The following is an 18,794-nucleotide window of genomic DNA, read 5'->3' on the forward strand; positions in this document are numbered from 1 at the left end:
TTCACAAGAGTATAACACTAGCCCATGACGTCCACCGGCAAGTATAAGCGTGACGGATTTACTGTTGGTGGTCTTCAGTTACTTTTATCTCTAAAATATTTGCGTGTTTTTGACTCAGCCAATCCCTTACAAGTCTTCTAGCTAACCCAGCAACCACAGACGAGAGATTCGTCTTGCCTCACAGAAGCAGAATGGATGTCAAATTCAAAGACGACCATTTAAATCACCAGTGTAAGCGAATATAATTAATTTATCTTGAAGGGAAGAAAATGGCAACTGTCGCAAACCTATGTGCCGGCATAGCACAGTAATCACGAGCGGATGCATTAGAAATTACAAAAAAATTTCAAATCATGCCAAGATTTTGTTGGGATACAAGAATTAAACTTGGCAATTTTGTGTATGGATCATGCGAGTTAACCACTAGTACCTAGCGACAATGAAGGTTTATGGGAGGCGCAGTCTCAGTAGTGCGCAGTGCTCGTGTAGTGGAAGCCGTCTCTTTAACCTTCTTCTCCACGTGCAACACTGATTTGTGCCAAGAACTATTCCATTACCTATAGTTCTTCAGAGTGAACAAGGCCTGAGAATCGAACAACATTTAAGCACACAACTGCCAGGCACAGATCAGCAATCTACAGTACATTGAGAACTCGTATAATGGACACTTTTATGCATTATTTAGCTGCTCTTAGTAGTTAGAAGTTGCACGAGTTTGCAAGGTCGCAGTGCACAGACGCGACTCAATTTCGTTGAGTACGAGATACTAGGTAAAAGTGAATAAATGCTATGCAATTGAATTCTCCTGCTAAAGGAAATAAATTCGATATTAACTAAGGCGGAATAGGAGGTATGACACGTTAGGATCAGCAATACCAATTTGGCAGTTTAAAGAAGCCTCACTAAATTTCGATAACTTATAAGCTTTGGTAAACCCTTCTCGCAACTGCATCGTTATCACAAGACGCATCTGGTGATGGTTCTACTGTCCTCTTATTTCGACTGTATTAGAATGGCGATGAACTGATCTGTGATTGCGACACTTCACAGCTGTAGTACGTGAACTGGACAGCCAAGTCAGTACATGCAAGTACTGAAAAGTAATGGGTTTATTTTCAACGCTGTCGAGATGCGTAGGTAGACAGATCACTGAGAACGTTCTTAAAAGCTAACCTCTGAGATGCAGGCAGTTCATTGCAACACCTTCAGGAGTTGGACAACAATTTGATGCAAAGATGTCATTGAGTGGAGACCATGAAACATTTCCCATGAGTAATAAACAGGGGAGGTTCAGCTTTATAATGTGCAGTTTTAATAATAAAGGTCATGCATTTATCTAAGGATTTAGCGGAAACCATGTACAGATAAGTAAAAACCGCTACTGAAATACAAATTTTAGGAAATAAATTAAAAATCTTATCTGCAGGAAAGAATTTACGAGTAGCAAGATCATTTGACTGCTTGGGTCGCAAATTTACAAGAAATTTAAAAACAAAGATCGACGATACAGCTGGTGTTCGAGAATGCTTTCCCTTACAAAGATAAGATGGATTCGTGTGCCATCTTCATTGTTTTCAAATTCCTTGTAGAATTTACAAGATGTGCAACTAGAATGGTATGAAATATATTACAGTAGTGAAAACGCAAGCACAAGCAAGGAACTACACTATAAAAAAACGTAAAAAAAACCGTGCCATAAAACTGGGAGCAGTGTCTGCCAAACAAACGGGTGTTTCAACCAAAATTACAGTGAGTCAAGCTGATGAATAACTGACTTGAAGACCTCCTTGTCGGTGGGCAGCAGTGCGCTTAGGACTGGCTGGAGTGCGTGTTCCTGTGGGTGTAGACGGAGCCCATGGTCGGTGACCTGGTCCCTGAAGCCGATGTAGCAACACACGCGACACTTGACCAGCCGACGCGACGCGCGGCTGCTCGACGATGCCGGTAACTCTATGATCGTGCACCACCAAGAGCCCCCGTGCTGCAAGCAACATATAACGTTAAAAGAACATCAAGGTGAAATGAATAAAACAAGGATATTAAATGATGTTAATTGAAGGCATAAAGTGGACTATAAAGTAATTAAGGAAAGTGAAATGTGAATTAGGCAACGAATAAGAAACGACATTCACTTAAGTAATGATGATGCACTCACTCGCCTGGTGCTGAGCTATGTGTACGATGTTAAAAAAATACTTTGTCCACTAATCATTACTAAATTATAAAAATACGCTTCTTACTACGGAAATGAGACATTCGTTCACTTTAATGCATATTATCTGCATTGAAATCCTGCTCAATGAACAATTTTCGTGAAAATAATAACTTTCTGTAGCAGAAATAATTATTTTAATTGATTCAAGGAATCGTAGAAACCTCATTTGACATATAAATAAGCGCTCAAGCTAAAGACTATTTTCAGAAACAGAGTACCTACAACCTACGTACATCTCAAGAAAGTTAACGAAGATGTAATCAGTAATAGGAACCATAAAGTGCATTACCTTCTCTAATAGATGAGCTTCAATTTCTGCCTTGAATTTTGAGGTGCGACGACAACTGCTGCACCGGTAGAGTTTTTCTTCAGTTGGCTTATCCTCCTGATTTATTTCAGGCTCTAAGTCGTCCTCAGAGGTGGAGGTGCTAGCAAAAGAATCGTTTAATTCATTCGATTGACGAGCTCGCTTATTGGGCGGTTGCTGGGTGCTGCTTTCTGACGCTGCGGGCAGAGAATCAGCAGACGTGGAGTTGCAGTCCTCTTTCTTCACGGTATCCGGCAGTAATGAGGATACTTTACTGTCGCCTGCAATTACCTGGGAGGAGTGTAAAGTCATATTGAACTGGAAGTCAAGCTTGACGTGACTAACGACCCAGTGATCGAGAGCTGCCATCAGCGAGTCGCTGCTTAGCGAACAATGTATGCAAGAGTACTGGTACGTTTCCAGGATCATAGTTCCATCCGTGAACTTGCGCACCATGAACGGTAGATCTCGATGCCCTGAACGGACATGTTCTCCGATTCCTTCCCAGTTACCTTTATAGCTGCAGTGACAGCAAATGAACTCAACTCCAGGATCAACGTTGAGTGCGTCTTGTAGCCTGAGAGTCGCTGGATCGGGTTTGGGTTCTTCTTTCACGACGTCAGAAGAAGTTGATACAACTGGTGCAGTTTTTGGATCCATCTTAAGAGAGGAGTCAAATGAAAGCTCGAGGTCAGGTAATTCATCAGAATCTTCGTCAAGTTGGAAAATAGGAGGTAGAGGCTTAGGTTTCAACGAGGACTTGGTAGGAGATGGCAAAATAATGGGTTCTTGTGAAGATCCAGCTGACTCAGACGGCGTTGGAGATTCAGACAAAGGAGAGTACGTGATCTTCTGGCTAACATTAGTGTGTACACAACCGTGATGTTGCTTGGCTCTTCTCTCGTCACGAAAACGTTTGTTGCAAATCTCGCACAAGAACGGTCGATTGTGAACGTGCGTTTGGCAATGCCTATAGTATTGTTTGGAACTTGTGGACTCAAAAGAGCAGTCAGGACACTTGTGTAACTTCTTCTTGACATCTCCGCTAAAAATACTCTCCATTTTACGTTCAATATCATCAGCAGAATCGGAATCTTCGGTGAGCGATACGTTAGAATCAGATGCTGATTCTGTAATATCTACTTTGACTACCGATGTTGGTAGCCGGGAATGTCGAACTCGGCAGTGCGCCTCGACACACACTCTCGAGCCTTGGATGTAAGAGCAGTAGCCACACTTGTACCTGCATTACAAGATAACCACATTAACAAATTAATGATAGAGTATACACATATACTCTGAATTAGAATTATAAAAATGGAGGAGGCAATAGCAGTTTAATTCAAATCCGGGAATGAATGCGAAAAGAGTGTGTAGTAACAATATTATTTATAAACGATAGAGAGTGCACTGTAGCTCACACGAGGGGATGTGCTCGGGCGTGGCTGACAAGTCCCGCCGCAGTCTTGCACGTGAAGGCGCACACATCGCAGACTAATTCCTCTTGTGCCTCGGATGACTCGACACCTGCGGCGGAATGGAATAATCTAGTCAACTGTTCTTTTACGATTCATTGACATATCACCGCACTTTTACAGTTTCTAAATTTGAACATTTTTAGCGCATTTTCTCATTTATGGAAAAAATGCACTATTGTGCTCGCCATGTCCGTCTGTCTGTCCGTCCGTCCGTGACCTCAAGTTTTCGTCGACGAGAAAATGCACTCTGTCACTCACTGCAGTGAGTACTGAGTTATATTTTTTAATCCTTTGTTTAAAAAATCAAATTTATGGAAAAAATGCACTATTGTGCTCGCCATGTCCGTCTGTCTGTCCGTCCGTCCGTGACCTCAAGTTTTCGTCGACGAGAAAATGCACTCTGTCACTCACTGCAGTGAGTACCGAGTTATATTTTTTAATCCTTTGTTTAAAAAATCATAAATAAAGTAAAAACATTGAACCTATTCTCTCTGATATGCGAATTATTTACATTTGTTGGGGTCATCAGACGCGCAGAGTGATGAACGTCTCGTGAGTCTGAGACCCGTCGAGGCAGAGCCGCTGGTGTCAGTGACTGCTGCTGAGGGAGGACCGCTCTTTGAAGGTGGCAGCTGAGTCCCCGTCGCGGTCGGTTGCTGGCGCTGCACTTCTTCTTTGTGTAGGCGAATGTGATGCTGGTGATGAGTGATGATACTCTCCACCTAGGCAACAAGAATTGGATAAAACCTGGTGACACTAACACAATTGATACATGACAAAATTATGATACACAAGAAACTAAATGGCAAAGTGTGTCATGTTTATTCAAGAAAGCCCATATTAAGAAGTGAACACTCCTATTGACACCAAACCGTAACCTTAGGACACCAAACCATAGCCTTACGACACCAAACCATAGCCTTACGACACCAAACCATAGCCTTAATTAAGACACCAAACCACTGATCTTAGACTCGTTACCAAGGAGAAAATATAGCAATGATGCATAAGTGAGGTGCATGAGTAAAATGTAATAACGTAAAAACTCACCCAAGCCTCTTTCTCATCATCGATGGGCAGGACGAGATAACAGTCACTATGGAACTGTGCATGATGCACCTTGTTGTAGTGGCGACGAAGACTTGGAAGTAGAGGCGTAGTAATGCCACACTCGACGCATTCATACCTGAAATTACATAGTGAAGGAGGAATTCAATGAACGAAATTGGAAAGAGTTTCTCAGAACACCCAACAAACTTTTTTTAAAGTTTTTCCTTGGAGGAGTGTAATTTACACAATTTACACGTTTTTTTATTAGTGTTAGCACCCCACATCTAAAGTTTATAGTGGAATCAGTGTATGTGTCTGTGATTAGCTCACTATTCGGTTTCGATTATGAGATAACTCCTCTATTTATCCACGAGAATTCCAGTGCAGGAAAATGTTAGGCTATTCGGCAATAAGACGCTACATTAAGCTATTTCACCAGCACCATTAATCGGATTCTACTGGTATTGTTGCACTCCCGCTAAAATACACAACCAATTCAAATAGAGTAAAAAAGAGCGCGATATCGTTAGCGAGTAGATTATTATACGAGAGTTATGACCTGTGATAGTCAGCTTCCTTGCACAGGTGCGAGCGGAAGGTGTTCTCGCACGGCGTACGGAAACTCATGCATTTGGGGCACACGAAGTTGTCACCATCAGGCATTCCTTGCGGCAGGTCGCCTAGAGGCACTTGATGAGCCTAATGAAAACACATTTCGAATTAATACAGCATGAATTTAATGAATATGCGAAAATATTTAAAGTACGTTATCATTGGAAAGGAATTTAAACTTTAATCGCACTACTCAGATGAAGGTGGGCGAAAGGTATTTGATAAAATGCTCATCCTAAGAAGCATCTATATAGAGGAAAATGCCAGAAATATCAAATTCCTTAATGAAGAAATGGAAAGAACGAGTGCCTTACCTGAGAAGTCCGAGCTTTAGTTGGTAGAGCTGACTCGTCCAGTAAAATGCCTCTGATATGACGCGTGCGCTGTGGATCTTTCCGTTTCCACAAAGGTTCATGCTTGCCCTCCTTGCAGTTAGCAACGTAAAGCGGCTCTATGTCATCTGCGTCCAACCGGTAGTAATTGCATAGCACCTGCAATTAAGCACAATTTTATATTCAATGATGAAGAACAGTTCAGTGTGGCCCGAGACATTCCATCTGAAAAACCACTTATTCTGGAAATGATACAGGCATGAAACTTCATGTGTTTGTAATTTTTTACAAACACATATTTAGTTTTAGAATTATTTTATTTGGAATTCAAGGACACGTCTGAATATTATTCCAAACAATAATCACAATAAACCGAAAATTTGAGCTGAGCCAAAAGTGTGTCAAGATACGACAAAAGTCGTATAAACCAGAGAATGTAAGCATACAGAGACAGAGTTTGTGACAAGGGTGCTATGCTTCTTTTTTATAAACAGAACACATTTTTAAAGCAGAAGCGTTGATGACGACCTTCACCCACCTTCAGTGGCTGATTGGAATGCTTGGTAGAGAAATGCGCTTCAAAGTTGGCCATAACGGAGCTTTTGAAGTTGCAGAGACCACATTTGAACTGGCTTTTGATGTCGTGTTTGAGACTCGTGTGGTTCACCATCTCCTGCTGGGTGACCGACTGAACGCGGCACAGTCCGCACTGCCACTGAGGTTCACCCGTCTCGCCACCAAGCGTTGTTGAAGAACCGGCCGACGTTGCTGCGCCGTCCTAAAATTCCGTTGCAACCAATTGATTTTACTAGCCCTTGCTGTGTATGATTACTGCTGTGAATCACCTTTGCTGTGAATCACCTTTGCTGTGAACCTCCTTTGCTATGAACCACCTTTGCTATGAACCACCTTTGCTACCTTTGCTGTGAACCACCTTTGCTGTGAACCACCTTTGCTGTGAACCACCTTAGCTGTGAACCACCTTAGCTGTGGATTACCCTTACTGTGAACTAGTATCGTTACTGTGCATTACCTTTGCTGTTCATTACCTTTGCTGAGCATTACTTTTGTTGAGTATTACCTTTACTGAGCATTACCTTTGCTGAGCATTACCTTAGTGGTGCATTACCTTTGCGGGCCTTACCTGTGCCGTGCATTACCTTTGCTGTGAACTATTTTTGCTGTGTACTATCATTGTCGTGTACTATCACTGTCGTGCGTTATTTATTATGATGTTTTCAACCTTTCCTTTATTAGTGTTCAATTTACGTGCTTTGTTCAATAAATAATTATTTAGTATGCCTTCATTACTCCTTTGTTAAGATCGGTGGCAGTTTAGGGTTAATTGTCGAATCTACTTGGAGTCGTCCTTTACTTGAACCTTTACAGTCATTGAATGGAGTTTTTTTATCACTTAGGCTAATTAATATACATATTATTATTAGTTAGAGCTTCTTTATAACATTATATAAATATCAGCAATAAATAGGATGAAATATCACACCTGAAATAACTTGAATTATCGTTTCCGCAGTGTAGGCTATTGACGTTTCTTGAAACGATTGTAGCCTAACTGCATTCTATAGGAACCTAGGTGTAAATAAAAATTAGTGTAGAAGTTACCTTTTTACTTTCCTCAACGTCCTTTTCTTCATCTGGATCGCGAATAACAAATTCGAAAGGTCGCTTAGTTGGATGTTTCTCTCTCGTGTGGCGCTCCACGACAGGCCGCCGGTTAGATAAATATGGACACCATCCGCACCTGTCAACCAATACACATATAACACCGAAAATGTCAAGAAAAAACCATTATAGATAAGTTTAAAATAACCTTAGAGGCTTTATATCATAGACACGAGGTTTAATATTGCTTCTGCTACAGGTCAATTTCGCAGAGGGCCATGAAATATTTAACAATATGGACAGTCTCTGGCATCACGTATTGCTTTCATCATAAATCGCCAAAAAGGGGCGGAGGGTCTCTATAGGAGAACCGCAGTACTAGAAATGATAATCGAACAGTTAAGCGTTCTCACGACTATTCGTACTACAGAAGGAGAAAGAAGTCCTGGAAAACTTGAATACACAATAACTCATCCAGACAACAGAGACTCTTATTCAGATACCGAGATCTCTGCTACGAGGCATTCAGGAACCATGCTTCTAAAAACTATAAATAACAGAGTCCTTTTGGCAAGCAAAGAGAAAAATATCTCTAAGGTGGGTAAAATAATTTGAATGTATTTACAAACGCAAGAAGCAAGTTTTTGCCAGTTGTATAATCGAAGTTCCATACCTGAATAACTTTTCTCCGTGTAGCTTGAAGTGAGAGCTGATTTTTTCAATTGTGATTAAAGTATTTTTGCAGTGGGGGCAAGGAAACTGACTGACATCCAAGTGCAAACTCTTGATGTGATACTTGAGCATCATCTCGTCCGAAGAAATGTACTCACAGCCCACTACACCACATTTGTTCAAAGATGACTCAGGGACATAACATGGAAAGTTTTGCAACTCTTCAGACGGAATTGGGTTTTTAAGCCTCAAGTCAACCTGTTCAAGCGACTTCTTATCTTCAAAGCTGCTCCCTGCAAGGTTCATCATCTTATCAAACATGAGTTCTTTCCTCTCAAGACGAGGTACGGGATTCACAGGCTGGTGATTCGGAATGGGGTTCTTGTTGTCAGAATTAATTTCTGCTTTGAATGATCTCTCTGGGATGCCATCAGGGAATCGCTTATGCAACTTGAGATGCTTGATCAAATTCGAGCGGATTTTTGAAGAATACGAGCATTTGAAGCAACGTTGAGGCGTGGATAACACATGACTTCGCGGGATATTCTCAACATCAGTTACATCGAACTCGTTCTTGCGCTTCTTGCGCGAGTCCCTGGGATTTTCTTTTGGCGTAACAATGAACTCTTGGAACTCTGGGTCCTTAATAGTTGGATCTTTTAGGTCAGCTTTATAATGTGAAGTGCCGTGTATCTGCTTTGAGTGGTTACGAAAGTAGTGTAGCAACGTGGCACGGTAGCTGCAGCCTGGAGCACCACAGTGATACAGCTTTGGTCCGTGCACCTGATATGCATTTCAATTCATTACTCCACGCATTGATGACTTCCGATTTATTAAAATATAATGTAAGGGACAGTAAAGCACACATGATAGATAACCGTATTTTTGTTTTTAAATGATAGCATCCAGAATAATGTCAATAAGTAAACACTACAAACGATCAGCAGTTGAGATAGTTTCTAACAACAAATCACCAAATTAAGCAGGATTCAATCAGTCTGCTGATGAATTTTTCAATACATTACAATGATTACATGATCACTTACCTTGATATGCTCAACGAGCGCACTAATGTGGCGGAACTGACGACCGCAGTGCTGACAACGCAGCGTCGGACTGTCACGTGCCAGGTCACACACTTGCAGATGCTCACGTAGCCCTACCATCGTGGCGCTGGTGTGAGTGCACGACGGGTTACCGCAGCGATAAAGATTGTGTCCGCACAAGCCAACTTTGTCAGAAGGCCGCCCTGTTTTCTCTGAATCAATCTCAGGCTTGCTGCTAAGACTTCCTGAGAAGATAATTGAATTTAGCAAGTTTTAATACATCAGAGAATGGAATCGTTTAATTGATGGACTGGAATATTGCTGACCTCGTACTGATACTCGTATTAAGTTAGAAAAAATAAAGCATATTTGGGAGAACAGGAAATTCAAGGCGAGTATACATATATATTGAACAGTATATAATTATTCGAAAATAAATGAGCTTTAACTGGATTAATCAAACTAAATCTACGGCTCTATATACCTGAGTTTGAGTACGATCTGGATCGCAGGCTGCGTTGTTCAGAAGTAGGCGAATCTTTTGCGTTGCTCTCAGCAATTGGAGTGCTTATAGGAGCGGAAATCAACGAGTTAAACTCTTGTGTTGGCTGAGGATGCAGAGAAGAAACGCCGATCATAGGAACAACTATTCCATCACTGCTTGCATTCGCTTCTTGCTGAGCATCAATAGACGGACTGGAATTCGGTGACTGAAGCTCAGTTGTAAACTTTTTGGAAGGAGTCAGTAATAATGCATCAATATCCGGACAATCGGAGGATGAGGAGGAATTGAGGTTTGTGCGCGTTTCACTGTATTTGTTTACGAGGTCATCACTGTGTTGTGAATCTGTTGATACGATAGAACCAGGGTCCGTTTGATTTGATGCTTTTGGGTCGGGAGACAACTCTCCTCGTTTCTTTCTGGGAGGTTGGCCATCTTGATTAGAAACATCGGATGACTCAAAGCCATCATCAAATGATGTAGAAGGCGTCGACATCTGACCATTTAAATCAGAATCCTTCGTTAAGTTGCTCAACGTAGCTGATGGAACAGAGCTATTGTTACTAGAGGCACACATGCTTCTGGTAGTTTCCACGCCTGGTGCACTTGGAGCAGAAAATGCATGGGAAATTGTCGTAATGGGTGTACAAACAATCGAAGTGGAAGAACTAATGTTAGCATCAGCTGGAGTAGATACGAAGGTTGTAGTAGTCAGAGCGTCATTAATTGTAGTAAAATTAGGCGATACTTCACTTGCAGCTGTCGTGCTCACGCTCAGGGGCCCGAAATGTGGCATTGCAGCCGGACCAGTTTTGTTCATTATGGCCTCAGCTCCCATCACAATTTGATTCGTTCCCCCACCAGCTCTGGCGACACTTAGTGAAGATAGGCTGGCTGTCGGAGTGGTGTTTACATCAGAACTAGCTGCCGACACGTTGTTTGTCATCATTGGGGAGCTTGCACAAGAAGTTGTTGCTGCAGTTAATGTAGCTGCAACAGCTGATGTGACTGCTACAGCTGAGGTGGCTGCTCCACTAGAGGGAGCAGCACCAGTCCCAGGACAGGTGAGCGCCCCAGGAGTTGTGGCAGCGCTCGAAGCAACTTTCCCAGGGTCAGGAGTGTCATGTTTTCTGAGAAGGACCTTGCCGCTGCGGCCAGGGTGACAGTTGACCAGGTGAGTAAGCAGCTTCTCGCGCTCCCCCTCGCCGTGCAGGCAATACGGACACTGAAACTCGTCCATCATGTGGTCCCGCATGTGCTGCACAAACACAAGCATTCTTTTGTTAAACAAAATTATGTCATTCTTAAAGAAATTAGTAACGAATAACACTGAAATTCGTCCATCATGTGGTCCCGTATGTGCTGTACAAACACAATCATTCTCTTCTTAAACGAAATTATATCATTCTTAAAGAAATTAGTAACGAATAACACTGAAACTCGTCCATCATGTGGTCCCGCATGTGCTGTACAAACACAAGCATTATCTTCTTAAACGAAATTATATCGTTCTTAAAGAAATTAGTAACGAATAACACTGAAATTCGTCCATCATGTGGTCCCGCATGTGCTGCACAAACACAATCATTCTCTTCTTAAAAGAAATTATATCGTTCTTAAAGAAATTAGTAACGAATAACACTGAAATTCGTCCATCATGTGGTCCCGCATGTGCTGTACAAACACAATCATTATCTTCTTAAACGAAATTATGTGATTCTTGAAGAAATTAGAAACGAAGAAAGTTCATCAATTTGAAATGTGATAAATCGTGTTTATCTATTTCATGCATAAAATAAGAAAAATTCAGGAATAATGAAATATTCAGCAAAGTGACGATTTGAATTCGAATTCATGAGAATTTCACATATTTTTTTGCAAGCATACAATAATTGGCGAAATTCTCCCTTTAAAATTCATAAATTTACTGATATTAACTGAATAATGAATACATGTACGACTCAAGTTCTCTCAAAGCAAAGTTAAACATTGGCACAATATTGAGCTAGCTATTGCTTTAATTTTGAAAATAACTGAGCCGAAAAATGCTAATTGCACTTAAGCAAGCATTTTTATCGGGATGATAATTTCTTCTAAGTTTTTAACTTCATGCAAAGTTGTCTATTTCTCTCTTTCTTGTGCATTAAATGCATCATTGTTTTCAAATGTGAGCCCAGACTTGACAGAATTTTTATGAACAATCGTATATAGTAAATTTATTTATATATCAAATATTCCTGGTAAAATATTTACAAAACTCGATAATGAACAATCTTATATAGGTACTAAATTTATTATATATTATATATTCATGATAAATGTTTTACAAAACTCGATAATGAACAATCATATATACTAAATTTATTTATACATTAAATATTCATGGTAAAATGTTTAAAAAAATCTAATGAGCCGCATAACTTACGAGCACCAGAGGAACTACAGTGTCAGAGAAGGGGCACAAGGAGCACTGCAGCACGACGTCGGCACCGTGGCAGCTGCTCACGTGACTACGGAAGATTTCCGCATCTACAGTCCGCTTGGGGCAGCCATCTGTGGGAAAAAAGCCGTATTGCAGAGGTGAAGTAATAGTAATACCTGCTTGGGGCAGCCATCTGTGGGAAAAAAGCCGTATTGCAGAGGTGAAGTAATAGTAATACCTGCTTGGGGCAGCCATCTGTGGGAAAAAAGCTGTATTGCAGAGGTGAAGTAATAGTAATACCTGCTTGCGGCAGTCATCTGTGCGTAAATAAACAGTATTGCAGAGGTGATATAATACATGTGCCTTACATTTCAATATATTATGCTGCAGAGGTGATACAATATACATAACTTTCATTTCCATACTATCTTATGTCATTTCATGATTAACAATGACTTGCACCAGTAGTGATTTTAATGAAATGAAAGGAGATAAGAAACACAGGCAGAAGCTATCACATAAACCGTCTAAAGGAGAACAGAGCACCGAAGTACACTCATAAAAATGCATGGCCATATTGTCGAAATAGCGACATACTTTCTGCATGTAGCACTGGTACGGCTTTCTGTGAGTCAAAATTTACTTAGCTTAGATGACCCACACAAGGGACAGGAAGTACATCATTGTTTGGACAGAGTCTCTAAACGTTTATTTCAAAAGCCTAATTAGCCGAATAGAGAAAAACAATAAGAAAATTGTCAGTAAGCAATACTCGATCTTTGGTCTTCAATGAAACCTGCATTAAAGAACAACTTGTGCCAAACTACACCAAATGTTTCTTCGTGCATGTAAAGCGTTCTCACCGTAGCCAGTCTGGTAGGCGCGGATAAATGTTTTGACTGTCGTTATTTGGACAGAGTCTCTTAATGTTATGCGCATGTAACGCGCTCTCACCGTAGCCACACTGGTAGGTGCAAATAAATGTTTCGATTGTCGTTATTTGGACAGTCTCTAAATGTTATGTGCATGTAAAGCGCACTCACCGTAGCCGCACTGGTAGGTGCGGATAAATGTTTTGACTGTTGTTATTTGTACAGAGTCTCTAAATGTTTTGTGCACGTAAGGCGCTCTCACCGTAGTCACACTGGCAGGTGCAGATAAATGTTTTGACTGTCGTTATTTGGACAGTCTCTAAATGTTTTGTGCATGTAAGGCGCTCTCACCGTAGCCGCACTGGTAGGCGCGGATAAATGTTTCGACAGGAGGGTTGGGTGGCGGCTCAGTCCTTATGGTAGCGACGCGCACGTAGCGAGGCTGGTCCACAGGGTGGAAGTTTTTCTGCAACAAAACATTTTCAAAATATGAAGAAAATATTTACACATAACGGTAATTTAGCGCCAACGGTCATAAGTTGTGTAAATTAAGTACGACCAATTCCGATATGGCAAGGACAGCATGAAGTAAATGTTAATGTTTTTGGCACAAAACATTTGGGTTTGGTGCCGAGATAGCCAAAGGAAAACGATGTACATATTACGTATGACAGTATGTCATTATATTAGTACACAAAGTCACTCGCCATGATAATAGCTAGGTTAGATTCTTCAACTGATTAACGTAACGTTTGAAAAAGTATTTTATAAAGAATGAATAAATTTAAAATACCATGGCATATTTCTTTCAGATGTGACAACTATTAGGATGTCACAGCAGCTGCATTTGGAAAATTTATGATTTCTGTACAAAAGTTAAGCCCATTAGATGATAAGCCGATTTTTATAATCCAGATGGACAGATTTAGGTGGATGACGTCATAGCCATCATCTTAGGGGGGCCTGAGGTAGAGCGGTAGAGGTAGAGCTCTTACCATGTGGGTGCCGAGGTAGAAGGTAGAGGTAGAGCTCTTACCATGTGGGTGCCGAGGTAGAAGATAGAGGTAGAGCTCTTACCATGTGGGTGCCGCGGTAGAAGGTAGAGGTAGAGCTCTTACCATGTGTGTGCCGAGGTAGAGGGTAGAGGTAGAGCGGTAGAGGCAGTGTTTACACATGTAGCCGCAGTGGCTGTGCTCCTCGACGATGTGATGCACGAGCTCCTCCGTGCTACCGAAGGGCATGAGGCAGTAGCAGCACCTAACACAGAATGCATATACATGTTGAGTGGAATAATGCCTACAACAATTTATTGTAACTCGCTAAATATTATAATAAACTGAACATTATGAAAAACCGTTTAATCTTCATTGAAGTAGAAACAAAATTTTGTGATAAGTTCAAGATACAAGCAAACTTTCACTACCAAAAATAATTTTCATCCAATTTCGTCGTATAATTTCCATATGGTTTCTTCATATGTTCTCTTTCATGCAGAACTATGAAAGCAATATAAAAACATATTTAGGGGCTTAAAGGTCATAATTTTAAAGCTCTAAATTACCGAGCCACATATCTACTGAAAATCTTCAAGAAACACGCAAGTTCGTGAACAGTGCGCGCTATGCAGCGCAAGCATCACCTGAAAGGGCAGCAGTATTAAGTGAATTATTCAGTACAAACTCAATAGCATAGATCAAGCCTTGCTGCGCCAATTTTTACAAGCAACTTTACCTACTGTAAATGATTGAATAAGAACCATGTTCACCTGGCAGCGCGATGTGAACTGCTCAGGAGATGTGGTGGCAAAGATAGGTACAGCTTCGCTGCTTCTAATTTTTACAAGCAACTTTATCTACTGTAAATGAATAAGAACCATGTTCACCTGGCAGTGCAGCCGTGAGCCTTGCAGTGCGATGTGAACTGCTCAGGAGATGTGGTGGCAAAGATACAGCCTCGCTGCATACACTTGAACACTTCGCTGGACTTGCGGCCAGTGTACACACGGAAGGCGCTTACTGACTGGTACCTGGGACAATGGATATAGTTACCGAGGCAGTACTCAGTATAGAGGCTTGGCTCGGTTATTGGATTACTAGAACTTATGTCTCAAATCAACTAAAAGATGAACTTCTGGTATGTACATCAAGAAGAATTTGAGAAAAATTGCATGAAAATTCAAGAATTACGAGGTGAGTCTTGAACATTAGAATATCGAGTTATTGGACACATAGCCAGTGTATTCTCAGTTGTGAAATGCCTGTTATATGAGCACTGCTTCAGGATGATGCAGGAGCAAACGATGGAGAAAAAAAAACATTGGCATGGCGACCTGGCGATTAATGCAGTGGTACATTTAGGAGCCTGAATTCCTCACAGAAACAATGTGGTATTTACAACTGGAAAAGTACATCCATTCGATACAATCAAAAATTATTAATTCCAGTCATATCTTTCAGAAATACTAAGAATTAAAGTATTTCATTTTAAACATCGAAAAAATCGAAACGAAATATCTCGAATCATCGCTGGCACAAAGAAGAATCAGCATTTCATTATTATATATAAATTTAAAAGTCACTGCTTCACTTAATTTATCCTAATAACAGGATAAAGTGCACAGATCTACAACAGAATTGCAGTAGAAAAGTTGTAAGACATAATCAAGACAAGAAATACCCACTGAAATATATATTTAAAATATATACTGAAAATATATTCCAGTAGAAATACTCACTGTAATATATACTTAAAATATACTCCACTGGAAATACTCACTGTAATATACACTTAAAATATACTCCACTAGAAATACTCACTGTAATATACACTTAAAATATACTCCACTAGAAATACTCACTGTAATATATACTGAAAATACATTCCACTATAAATACTCACTGTAATATATACTGAAATACATTCCACTATAAATTCTCACTGTAATATATACTGAAATACATTCCACTAGAAATACTCACTGTAATATATACTGAAAATATATTCCACTATAAATACTCACTGTAATATATACTGAAATACATTCCACTATAAATACTCACTGTAATATATACTGAAATACATTCCACTAGAAATACTCACTGTAATATATACTGAAAATATATTCCACTATAAATACTCACTGCTTAAAAAGATATTCAATAGGAACTGTAGGCGGGTGCAGAGGGAGGAGGTGGAAGCCATGGGGAAGTGTTTCTGACTCCTCATCTGGAGGCTCCTGTTTTATGGCGACCACTCCTACAGGCCCCACTAACTGGGTGCTTGGATCCTTTGCACGAACAGGATCATGGGCTTGAGCTGAGCTTGAAGTCACACCTGACGAAGATGACGTCTTGGATGAACCAGAGACAGCAGTCATTAGAGGTCCAGACGATGACGACACGGCGGTGTCAGAGCTTGCCGATGCGACCGTTGTAACTGTTCCAACAGATGTCACGGGTACCGACACAGATGTCACGGGTGTCGCGGCGGATGTCACGGGTCCCGACACAGATGTCACGGGCGTCGCGGCAGATGTAACGGGCGCCGAGGCGGATGACGTGTCGCCGGTTGTGCAATCTGCAGATGACGTTACAGGAGCTACAAGTGCTGGCTGTGAGGGGTCCAGCAATGCGGAATCGGTCGTGGTTCCGGCACCTGATAAAATAATTGCGATGCCTTGAGAAAATACTAATATAATAATAATAATACAATATAATAATAATAATAATAACTTAATAAATAATGACGAAAATCAAGGTTAAAACGACAATATTAATGTTGGTGATTTGCAACTAAATCGATTGAAATAAATTAATTGAATAAATCTTACAGGAGATCAATCACTGGAATTGCCAGTGCGGGGACAAATTACAGATTAAGATTATGTTTTAAGTCTATGTATTCTGATTAAGTCTATGTATTCTTGCTGCTTTATATACAAGCTAAACACGCACTAGAAGACTTCCCTGCACTAAAAGCTTTACATCTATACTCTTCTCTCGCTCGATAGACGAGTGCTCCAAATTTTAGATAAATAGAGTTAAATATAGAGTCACACACAGCAACAGATGAAGAAAGCGGACATCGTGTTCTAATAACAAAAAGTAATCAGAGCTTTAGCTTTAAAAATAACCGCACAAATAAACATATAAAAAAATAATTAAAAATAAATACAAGTTTGAAACAAAAGTTTATCAAATTTCGAGGATTTAAATAATATTTAAGGCGTACAGCAGTAATCGGTCATCGAGAATAACCAAGCTAATAATACACAAATAATTCAAATACACAAATAATTTAAATACACAAATAATTTAAATACACAAATAATTTAAATACACAAATAATTTAAATACACAAATAATAAACTAATAATAATACACAATTAAAACTTGAGGCCTCGTGTTTTTTGCAGGAATCCCGCTATATCGAGATGAAAACTAACACTCGGTAGCAGTGTAAGCTGGTGCAGCAGCGTGAGCCTTCTTGTAGTGGCTGATGAGAGCGTCTACGCACGCCTCGCTGCACCCGCAGTCATACGCACACTTGTACACGCTTACCTGTCAACACAATATAGAGTGATGAAATATATGTGTTATCAACAACGAATGTTAATACAATATAGAGTGATGAAATATGTATATTATCAACACCTGACAACATAATATACACTGATAAAATATGTGTGTTTTCAACAACGTATGTCAACACAATATACACTGGTGAAATATATATATTATCAAAAACACATGTCAACACAATATACACTGATCGCAACATCGTAAATCCGTCAGTTAATCCATCGTTGTGGTTCCGGACTGAGAGCTATATATTTTTTGTTTCTTCTGTGATTCATTTTCATATTCGTTTCATCAAAATGAATAAATTAATCTCAATTCTTTATTCTCAAGATAAAGTCTAACACAATATTGCGATAAGCAATATTAGCTACGATCTAACTAACAATATTTAAGCCTTCAAATATGGGTCAAAGGTCATTCAAATGACATGCGGAAGAACAAATAAAAATGCATGGCATCTAAAAAAATCAAAACACTCTCAAGTATTTTGTACAAATAACATAAAACGGTCATTTGTAAGCTTTTATTTTTTTGCAATAAATTTTGCTTGTGATTGAATTTAAGCTATGAAAGCCAAAACTCCAAGGGTTCTCATTGACTCTAGTAACTTAAATACCTTTCATGTTAAAGAAATTTATGGAAAGATTAATCTGGAGATAATTACGGTGTCACAACATTAATAGGAACATAATTACAAGAATGAATGGAGGACATATGTGTTCATAATCTTGATAAGCGATAAGGACAAATTACAACTAAACTAGTTTACAAAGCAATTATTAGTGACAAAAAAATGCTCATATACCAGCGGATGTGTCTGGTAGTGTACGATGAACTGCTCCTCGGAGAAGGTAGCGTAGGAGCAGAAGTAGAAGGAGCAGCTGTAGAACCCGTGCGTCTGCACGCGATGTGTGGAGAGCTGCTGCTCGCTGCCGCACGTATACACGCAGCCGGGGTGTGAGCACCTTACAACCGTGCCGCTCTCATTTGCTAACTCATTACACTAGAAAAAACATGCATCACAGTAAATTAAAAAAATACTATGCACTGGATTGGAAGCCTTAATTAAAATTGATCGTAAAT

General features: G+C 40.0%; 1 protein-coding gene across 1 annotated transcript in view; it reads right to left on the reverse strand.

The window, feature by feature from the left end:
• Positions 1-18,794, reverse strand: part of LOC108681932 — a 37,936-nt gene that overhangs the window by 3,323 nt on the left and 15,819 nt on the right. The window contains exons 5-23 of the mRNA XM_018171013.2: positions 18,517-18,714; positions 17,576-17,690; positions 16,272-16,785; positions 15,014-15,157; positions 14,250-14,388; positions 13,483-13,597; positions 12,263-12,390; positions 9,820-11,095; positions 9,336-9,580; positions 8,291-9,072; positions 7,618-7,756; positions 6,533-6,772; positions 5,977-6,153; positions 5,610-5,749; positions 5,051-5,186; positions 4,512-4,722; positions 3,944-4,049; positions 2,505-3,765; positions 1,776-1,981 (exon numbers count right to left, since the gene is read on the reverse strand). Coding sequence (XP_018026502.2) covers positions 1,776-1,981; positions 2,505-3,765; positions 3,944-4,049; positions 4,512-4,722; positions 5,051-5,186; positions 5,610-5,749; positions 5,977-6,153; positions 6,533-6,772; positions 7,618-7,756; positions 8,291-9,072; positions 9,336-9,580; positions 9,820-11,095; positions 12,263-12,390; positions 13,483-13,597; positions 14,250-14,388; positions 15,014-15,157; positions 16,272-16,785; positions 17,576-17,690; positions 18,517-18,714 — 6,272 coding nt within the window. The remainder of the gene's footprint in view (positions 1-1,775; positions 1,982-2,504; positions 3,766-3,943; positions 4,050-4,511; positions 4,723-5,050; positions 5,187-5,609; positions 5,750-5,976; positions 6,154-6,532; positions 6,773-7,617; positions 7,757-8,290; positions 9,073-9,335; positions 9,581-9,819; positions 11,096-12,262; positions 12,391-13,482; positions 13,598-14,249; positions 14,389-15,013; positions 15,158-16,271; positions 16,786-17,575; positions 17,691-18,516; positions 18,715-18,794) is intronic.

The sequence above is a fragment of the Hyalella azteca genome, unplaced genomic scaffold (genome assembly GCF_000764305.2).
Source record: "Hyalella azteca isolate HAZT.00-mixed unplaced genomic scaffold, Hazt_2.0.2 contig10531, whole genome shotgun sequence".
Classification (NCBI taxonomy): Eukaryota; Metazoa; Arthropoda; class Malacostraca; order Amphipoda; family Hyalellidae; genus Hyalella; species Hyalella azteca.